The sequence below is a fragment of the Procambarus clarkii genome, chromosome 10, assembly GCF_040958095.1.
Source record: "Procambarus clarkii isolate CNS0578487 chromosome 10, FALCON_Pclarkii_2.0, whole genome shotgun sequence".
Lineage (NCBI taxonomy): Eukaryota > Metazoa > Arthropoda > Malacostraca > Decapoda > Cambaridae > Procambarus > Procambarus clarkii.
In genome coordinates, this window is record NC_091159.1 from 25,607,734 (window position 1) to 25,617,967 (window position 10,234).

The following is a 10,234-nucleotide window of genomic DNA, read 5'->3' on the forward strand; positions in this document are numbered from 1 at the left end:
ATGGCAAACCCATTGTGCATGGAATTTACTTATTGGAAATTTGAAATTAATGCGACTCCGAAGATGAAGTGTAAACTTGGGTTTGTCATTAAGGCAGTACAGACACACAAAAGAATGTTACAGCAATTGAAAGTTTTAAGAAGTGAGTGTGAATTTGATATGAGGTTATATCGTGGTCTTCAAAACAATACTGGCGTTAAAACTTTCAAATTAAAATATTTTCAAGTTTGTTTGATTTGTAACTCGCTTATTTTGTTTAATTTAACAATGAGAGCATCATAAAACTAATGATTAAATATATTGGTGCGCGGACAGCATTCAACTGTGGTAATCTTCATGATGGGAAACAGTGTTGGGTTTTACGCAGTTTCTCACGAACTTGAGCCTAATAGGGCCAGCAGTCCTGCCCTTTGTGATTTAGATATACTAACTGACCCAGGAGGGTCTTCAAGCAACGTCCAGAGGTTATCAGTAACTTGTCTTAACTCCGAGTTTGATATCTCTAGTCCATCTTACCTGGAAACTGCTAAATCGGTTGACATAGATGCAACCGTCTCCACCCACAGTATTGGATCCTTCGACAGTCAACTCTCTATTAAGTCTTGTCCTGAAGCCAGGCGAAAAGTGAGAGCGGCAAACTTCAAGTCATTTTGTCAGAGAAGCAGTATACGTCTTGCTGCAGAGATTCTCAAACTGCGTAGCCATGATACCTGCAGGGACCGAGAGAGTAACGCGTCTAGTCAGCTTTATGTTGATTCTTTAAAAGAAGTTACTGAAGCCGTGAAACCCAAGGATGAAAATAACGATTGTGCAAAACCTCTCTATTTAGAAACCAGCATAGATGAGCTCACAGCTACGGAGTCTCCGGGGCAACTCCCAGACCTCACTGCTGACTCTAACGCAAGTGACGACATGCGCTCAGATCATTACATTTCAGCACAGTCGACGAAAGTTATACAATCTCTTCTTCAAGAACTTCAAGAAGAGGTAGAATTTCCTCTCCTGGCGCCACGAAGTATGGTGGTGAACACGTTGGACGATGATCTCTTCAGTGATCGTCCCATTGTTTACACAGCAACTAATGCAGCGGACTGGAGACTTGGCACTATTTTGGAAGAGTCTGGTAAACACCAGAAGAAAGATTTGAGTTCTGATTGTGAGGCTAACAAACCAAGTATCGTAGATAACTATAATTCAAGCGACGATGAAGATGGTATTATTATGGGCAGCGGTGTAAACATGACGGACATCGATGCAGAGAGGGAGAAAGAGGAAGGGATCCAAATGTGCCTCGAACCTTATGAAGACAAAATAGAGAAGATCGAAGAATGTCTTATGAATAGTAGCGATAGTCATGTCAGTTCCAACGGAAACTCAAAAGAAGAGGAAGGCGAAGATCATGTTGAAGGGCAGCAGAGCACTGATCTGTCCACAGTAATGGGTGGAAATCACAATATAACGTATTTGCGTTTTGGTGCAGAGTTAGAGGATGATGCGTCACAGGTGGTGACGTCAGAGTTGTCACAGTGTGACATTTGTACTCCCATCACTGTCACTGCTGAAGACACGCTAGTGAGCGAGATCCATGATAATACAACCTCGTCTAGTGAACACGTGCGCGGACAGGAAGAGATGGGAGAACAGTGTTCTTATCAAATGAATGTAAATGGTAAAGCGCAAGAATGCTCCTATATGAATGGCATGCTTGAAGGAGAAACATCAGAAGAATGTGAAGAGGCAGATAATTGGACTATTGAAGGTGTGTATAGCCGTGAAAGGTACGAAGAACTGACTGAAGGGAAAGACAGTTGGCGACAGTTAAACGTGCGTCGATCATCAGTTGGTGCTGTCGGCGGCCTTGTCACTGCTAACACAGGTACATCTTTGATACAAGACGTTATAATTACCAGTAAAATATTCATTAATAATATTACATTTAGAAAGACTATTATTTTTGTCGCTGATATTGTGATTAATCGTTAACTCTTTTTTCCTTCTATGTTTTTGTCATCACATTCTCTGTTCAAATTTGTGTAGGTTTAAATATTTCATTAATACTTCCCATACCAGTACCCATCCTGTTGACAAGGAACGGTTGCTGCTGCACAATGGGTTCAGAAACTGACCCCCAATGTTCTTTAAGCTTGACAATTTACACTTGTGTTGATCTACAGATGTACAGATGTTGATGTTGATGTACAGATATTAGTTATATTTGTCTATGATGGGCGCCACAGCCGTGCATTGGGGGGAAAGTGGAAGGATTACAGTTACTTGATGGGCTCAGGCAAAGACTGAGAGTTGACTGTACCTGCAGTAGGCAAGTTTGGGATCAGCTATGACGTATATGTCACTGTGGGTGAAATATGTGGACATTTCTTGGATATTACCGTATTAGTGAAAGTGCATCGAACCTAAATGATAACTTCATTACGGATTCATGTTCACATGTTGTACAAGGGTCATACATGGCACTAAATCCAAGGCATACATACATACATACATACATACATACATACATACATACATACATACATACATACATACATACATACATACATACATACATACATATTTGAGGAGATGAGAAGTTTCCTAAGGGATATTCCATGGGACACAGACCTCAGAGCTAAGTCTGTACAAGACATGATAGACTATGTCACCCAAAAGTGTCAGGAGGCAGTAAACAGGTTCATCCCGGCCCAAAAGGAAAAATCCGAGAAGCAAAAGAAGAATCCAATGTTTAATAGGGCATGTATGGAAACAAAGGAAATGTACAAAAGGGCGTTATCTTGAGATGATTTCGGGGCTTTAGTGTCCCCGCGGCCCGGTCCTCGACCAGGCCTCCACCCTCAGGAAGCAGCCCGTGACAGCTGACTAACACCCAGGTACCTATTTTACTGCTAGGTAACAGGGGCATAGGGTGAAAGAAACTCTGCCCAATGTTTCTCGCCGGCGTCTGGGATCGAACCCAGGACCACAGGATCACAAGTCCAGCGTGCTGTCCGCTCGGTCAACCGGCGTGGAGGAACTTCCGAAATAACAGAACACCGGAAAGCAGAGAGAGAGATAACAGAGAACCATTAATGAGTATGTTAGTGTGAGAAGAGAAGCAGAGAAAAATTATGAAAATTATATAGCAAGCAAAGCCAAGACCGAACCAAAGCTACTCCACAGTCACATCAGGAGGAAGACATCAGTGAAAGAACAGGTAATGAAACTTAGAACAGGCGAGGACAGGTATACAGAGAATGACAAAGAAGTGTGTGAAGAACTCAACAAGAGTTTCCAGGAGGTCTTCACAATAGAACAAGTTGAGGTCACTGCGCTAGGAGAGGGGGCAGAAAATCAGGCCGCCTTGGAAGGGTTCGAAATTACGAGACATGAGGTCAAGAGACACCTGTTGGATCTGGATGTGAGAAAGGCTGTTGGTCCAGACGGGATCTCACCATGGGTACTGAAAAAGTGTGCAGAGGCACTTTGCTTGCCACTCTCCATAGTGTATAGTAGGTCACTGGAGACGGCAGACCTACCAGAAATATGGAAGACGGCTAATGTGGTCCCAATATACAAAAAGGTGACAGACAAGAGGCACTGAACTACAGGCCAATGTCCTTGACTTGAATACCATGCAAGGTGATGGGGGAAGATCGTGAGAAAAAACTTAGTAACACATCTGGAGAGAAGGGACTTCGTGTCAAATCGCCAACATGGGTTCAGGGAGGGGAAATCTTCCCTTACTGGCTTAATAGAATTCTACGACCAGCTGACAAAGATTAAGCAAGAAAGAGAAGGCTGGGCGGACTGCATTTTCTTGGACTGTCGGAAAGCCTTTGACACGGTACCCCATAAGAGGCTGGCACATAAGCTGGAGAGACAGGCAGGAGTGACTGGTAAAGTGCTCCAGTGGATAGGGGAGTACCTAAGCATAATACCTAAGTATTAAGCTAAGTACCTAAGCATAGTAATAGGAAGCAGAGAGTTACAGTAAGGGGTGAGACCTCAGATTGGCGTGAAGTCACCAGTGGAGTCCCACAGGGCTCTGTACTCGGTCCTATCCTGTTTCTGATATACGTAAATGATCTTCCGGAGGGTATAGACTCATTCCTCTCAATGTTTGCTGATGATGCCAAAATTATGAGAAGGATTAAGACAGAGAAGGACTGCTTGAGGCTTCAAAAAGACTTTGACAAACTGAAGGAATGGTCGAACAAGTGGTTGTTAGAGCTTAACCCCAGCAAATGTAATGTAATGAAGATAGGTGTAGGGAGCAGGAGAACAGATACAAGGTATCATTTGGGAGATGAAATTCTTCAAGATTCAGAGAGAGAGAAAGACTTGGGGGTTGATATCACGCCAGACCTGTCCCCTGAAGCCCATATCAAGAGGATAACATCAGCGGCATACGCCAGGTTGGCCAACATAAGAACGGCATTTAGTAACTTGTGTAAGGAATCATTCAGAACGTTGCATACCACATATGTCAGACCAATCCTGAAGTATGCAGCTCCAGCATAGAGTCCATATCTAGTCAAGCATAAGACTAAGCTGGAGAAGGTTCAAAGGTTTGCCACCAGTACCCGAACTGAGAGGTATGTGCTACGAGGAGAGACTACGGGAGTTGAACCTCACGTCGCTGGAAGACGGAAGAGTTGGGGAGGATATGATCACCACATACAAGATTCTCAAAGGAATTGCTAGGGTAGATAAGGACATGCTATTTAACACAAGGGGCACATGCACTAGGGGACACAGGTGGAAATTGAGTACCCAAATGTGCCACAGAGATATTAGAAAGAACGTTTTTAGTGTCAGAGTGATTGACACATTAGGCAGTGAGGTGATGGAGGCTGACTCCATACACAGTTTCAAGTGTAGATGTGATAGAGCCCAGTAGGCTTAGGAACCTGTTCACCAGTTGATTGACAGTTGAGAGGCGGGACCAAAGAGCCAGAGCTTAACCCCCGCAAGCACATACATACATACATACATACATACATACATACATACATACATACATACATACATACATACATACATAGTTTTAAGGAGAAAATTACGAAGACACTCATTAGCACTGATATAAAGGACTGTGTTCCAGTATCGTGGTTATATATATACATTTTCGTTAGTTTAGTTTATTTATTATGCACCCCATACCCATCTTGTGGGCGGTAGTGGAAAGGGTTTCAGAGGCACATTGGGCTCAGGGACTGAATTCATCTAGCCATAACCCCACAATTCATTTAGCTAAGCAAGTTACAATCTTGATGAGCTAATTACAAAATTCAATGCACATCTTCGCACCAACAATGGAGTCACACATCTATATATAGCTCCTATCTGCTTTTGTGTCAAAAATTCTTGCATTGTACCTGTAAACTTTTTTTTTATTGTAATTTTTCTGAGGTTGGAAGAAAACGTGCTCAGATTGGGGACTTGTTTATTTTATAATGGTAAATAATAAATTAATATATAATAAATTAATAAATAATAAATTAATTATTATTATATAATAAATAATAATAATAACAAATAGTATAATAATAAGCAATTATTTTTAATGAATCAAATAGCTAATTAGGATGAATGATAAATAATTATTGACTAGTGCATAACAATAAAGTATTAAGGAATAATTATAATGAATAATCCTTAATGATAAAGTAGAAATCAAATACAATTAATAACTACATCCATAGGTAGTAAATGAAAGTTGCATTAATTTAATTACACTAATTACAATTCATGGGAATATTTCTTAGCTATCTGCAGGCTTATCACTGTGGGGGTTCCGGCGGAGCACATTCTGGCTTGGCGCTATCTACTGATAATTATCTTATTTTATCAATTGAACATGAAATGTAAAAGTGGCATATTTAAGTACTGCATTTAACATTGGCCTGGGGACTTCGCACAACTTTTTTATATTATCTAAAGATAATACATATATGATACACTACAGAAACACATTTGTAGTAAATAAATTATATTTAGCATAAGACAAATAGATTTTATACATAAATAATTATGCATTTATATTTGCTTTTTAATATTAAACTTAGTCATTATTTTAATCTAAAAATTACATTTTTTCATTATATAGAGATTAACTCAAATAAAGCCTGATTTGAATATGAGAGTAGAAGTGTGAGGTAGGGAGGAGAGGGATGAGGGTGTGAGGTTTGGAAGGGAAAGGAACTATTAGGAGAAAGTGCCAAACCATCACGACTACATAGCATTGGGAAGGGGTCATGATAAGGGTTTGGGATGGGACGGGGGAAGGAATGATGCCCGACCACTTAGACTGTCGGGGATTGAACTCCAACCTGCATGAAGCGAGACCGTCGTTCTACTGTCTCTATACGGAGACCATAGGGCATGTAAGGATGGGAAAGGATGAGAAAGGTGTGAGTATAGGAGAGAGTGGAGGAGGTGTGAGGCTGCAACCCATCCTCCTGTTTAGATAGTACTTTTTGTAACTATGTGCACCATAGTACAAACATTGACGTACTAAGCAATTAGATAGTAGAACTTTATACTACTATATTTACTTTATACAGGTAGTCTGAAAAAAAATAATATAAAAAACAAACTTAAATATTCCTAGGCCTAGTATAGCACACATATGTAATATATTAGGCCTCAGATAATGTGTATTAGGCCTAGGAAGGTTAGTTTAGTTTGTCTTTGCCACATAAGTACAAAATTGTTTCAAGATATGCCTAACATGCTTATGCTGTCCCCTAACAACCCGTCCCCTGGTCCAATGAATTATTATTATTATTATTATTATTATTATTATTATTATTATTATTATTATTATTATTATTATTATTAAACTAAGGCTCTTTTCCGTACTGGGCAGCATAGCACTATGTAAACTCTTGTTTTTTTCACTTTCTTAAATACCACGTCGTAATTACTTGCAACTAGGTATAATAGTAATAAAAGAAAACTTGTTTTCTATGTTGGGCAGCATAAGCTAATAATGGCTATTATTTTATGATTATTTATTGGGTTTTAAGTAGTTAACAGAGTCAGCTTATATAACTGAGCTGTTCAGTTCATGGACAGGGTCATCTGAGCAAGTTTTCTTGCATCTGATGCCTCTGTTTTCCGTACAGTAAATGTAACTAGCTGGGACTTGAGTGGCTGTTGTTGGTTGCATTCTAGGAAAGGTCAGTCATTCACCTAGGCCCTATTGGTGAATATTTAACCTCGATAAGCTTAACAAGCTTTGTGTACTCAACAATAGGAAACCTATCTCACTCCACTGCACTTAAACCACATTTAGATATCTACAATTCAATATCTGGTAATAAAGTCGCCTTTAATTACTCATAACTGAGAAACTAAGTTTCCCACTTAAATATGTAATCCAAAGTTACCATACCATCAGTACATAGTTATTATAGAAATGTGACTTATTTTGAAAATTTAATGTAAATATTCCATGTCCCCCACAGACCACAGTGAGAGTTCGAGTAATCAACTGGCAGAGGAACTGTCACAACTTCGGTTGGAGAACGAGAAACTCGTCGTCAGGAATCGTTCATTGCAAAGTGAGGTGGAAGAGCTGCGCAGAGTGAAGGAGAACATAGTGGGGGACGATCAACTTAAGCCGCGGATCAATGAAATGACAATAGAACTTACACATGCCAAGGAGGCTCTTTCGGGTAAGTACAATGTCTCAAGTTCACACCCATAGAACAGAAAAGATTTAAGTTCACATACATTCAAACACAAGCAGCAATAAGGTTCCTTATCAAACCACATCTACGTGATAGTAAACTCTTCAATACATTTATTCACAAATGCTAATTTTGTTAAAATTTGAATTCTTTATCAAATTAAAACATATTCGGGCGATGCGTCACAATAACGTAGCTAAAGTATGTAAGTATGGTTATCAACTTGAGAATGGTTCAGGACGGATCGAAACGTCATCGTCCCTTCACTTTCTAGTGTGTGGTCTGGTCAACAATAAAACATATTCCCTTTTTCAGTAAGACTTGTAATAGTAGTACAACCTTAATAATTTATCTCGGTAAGCAATAGCTATATTAATTTTAATAATAAAAATACTCCAAAGATACTTGGGTTCATTCTCTAATCACATTCAGGAATCTTGGGTTCAAATGCTAGGCGGGACAGAAATGATTGGGCACATTTCCTAATACGTAATGCCTCTGCTCACCTAGCAGTAAATAGGTGCCCAGGAGTTAGGCATCTGTTGTGGGGATGCATCCTGGAGAGTGTCAGTAGTTCCACCTTGGGGGGGTCCTTGATATGAGCCTGATGTATATATGTATACAAGCTGTCTTTCACTGAGAAAATAAATTATGTACTGTACATATATACTGTATTTATACACTATGTACTTATACAAGACTGTACATATACATTTATTATATTTTGTTTAAATTTTTTTAAATGTTTGATAAAATGTCATTTTCATTCTACTTATTATTTCTGTTCAGTATATTTAATGCAGGGATAATTCCCTAGTAATTAATATCATAATAATTTGTACTATATACATGCTCTTTTTTTTCATTCAGCATTGAAAGCAGATAGAAAACGTTTGAAAGCAGAGAAATTTGATTTGTTGAACCAGATGAAGCAGTTGTATGCAACACTTGAAGACAAAGAAAAAGAATTACGGGACTTTATTCGAAATTATGAGCAGGTATAATTAAGGTGTTCGTCGTTGACTACTGAATATCGAATGTTGAAGAATTTTTGTTATTCACTTAGTGCCCTTATGCCAGTGTACTAAAATTGTACAATTTTCATTACTGAATTGCATCTAGACCTCTCCACTAATGATACACACTGCTTCATTTCATTTAAATGTCAGCTGTCATAATTACAATGGAGGTATGATTGTTATAATCTTAGGATTATATACACTTGTAACTTCATAATTATGACACTTGAAGTGTAATATCATTTCATTACCTGTTTTGGCAAATGTTTACCTTTGTCAGCGCATGAAGGAGAGTGATGAGTCCCTACGCCACCTTGCGGCAGAGAGAGATGAAACAGAACGAGAAAAGTGGAACATCCTGAAGCATGCTAGGGATGAATCAGAGAGAGTTGTTAAACTCTCTGCCCAGCTTGGTCTCAAGGAAGCTACTGTAAAGAGGCTTCAAGAAGAACTTGAAATGGTATGAATTTTATCTGAAATACATCAGAATTAATTATAAATACCTTAGATTTCTTGTAAATAGTGTGTTGTAAAATTCTTAGACATCATACAAAATATATTTTGTGAATTCAGGCATTATTGGCATGCTGTTTTAGGGTTTGTATATACACACATTCAATCTTGCATTGGTAACTTTTAGAGGTATAATTCTTTGGTACCTGCTTATTTAATTCTTTGGTACCTGTATAAGCATTTCTGCTGTAAATACATTAATTTCATATTAAATGCATTTCTACTTGTTCAAAATTGGCCAAGGGTGGTATTAATAGGGTCTTGTGATGCAGTGGAGAGCACAGTCTGAGAGGTCCAAGGTTGGATTCTCACAAGAGAGAAGAAGTGTTTGGCGAACGTTTCCTCTCACCTGATGTCTCTTCACCTAGTAGTAAATAAGCACCCAGAGGTTAGACAGTTGTGGGGTTGTAGCTTGGGAAGCGTCAGTAGTTGGCCTGAGATGATCTCGATAAGCCCAACAGTATGTCTGTCCCACAACTATGGGAACTATGAGGGGTTTCCCGCGGCCGCTGTGGAAGTCAACTGGTGGTCACATATATATTTATATATATACTGTATATATATAATATATATATATATATATATATAATATATATAAATATATATATATATATATATATATATATATATACTGTATATATATATATATATATATATATATATATATATATATATATATATATATATATATATATATATATATATATATATATATATATATATATATATATATATATATATGTATATATATATATGTATATATATATATGTATATATATATATATATATATATATATATATATATATATATATAATATATATATATATATATATATATATAATGAAGGATGGCCTTGATGAAGAAAGTTTACAATTTGTTAAGGATCCTAGCCTTTCATCTAATAAAATATTTTTGCATATTTGTTACATTCTGGGAGAAGTACCCACTGTTGTCTGTTGAACAAGATAACTTGGCAAGATTGAAGATGTGGCCTCATTTTTTTTTTA

General features: G+C 38.0%; 1 protein-coding gene across 1 annotated transcript in view; it reads left to right on the plus strand.

Moving 5' to 3' along the window:
• Window positions 1–10,234, plus strand: part of LOC123747631 (uncharacterized) — a 107,122-nt gene that overhangs the window by 23,790 nt on the left and 73,098 nt on the right. Inside the window, exons 2-4 of the mRNA XM_069322243.1 lie at window positions 7,470–7,679; window positions 8,565–8,692; window positions 8,994–9,173. Of these exons, the coding sequence (XP_069178344.1) occupies window positions 7,470–7,679; window positions 8,565–8,692; window positions 8,994–9,173 (518 nt within the window). The remainder of the gene's footprint in view (window positions 1–7,469; window positions 7,680–8,564; window positions 8,693–8,993; window positions 9,174–10,234) is intronic.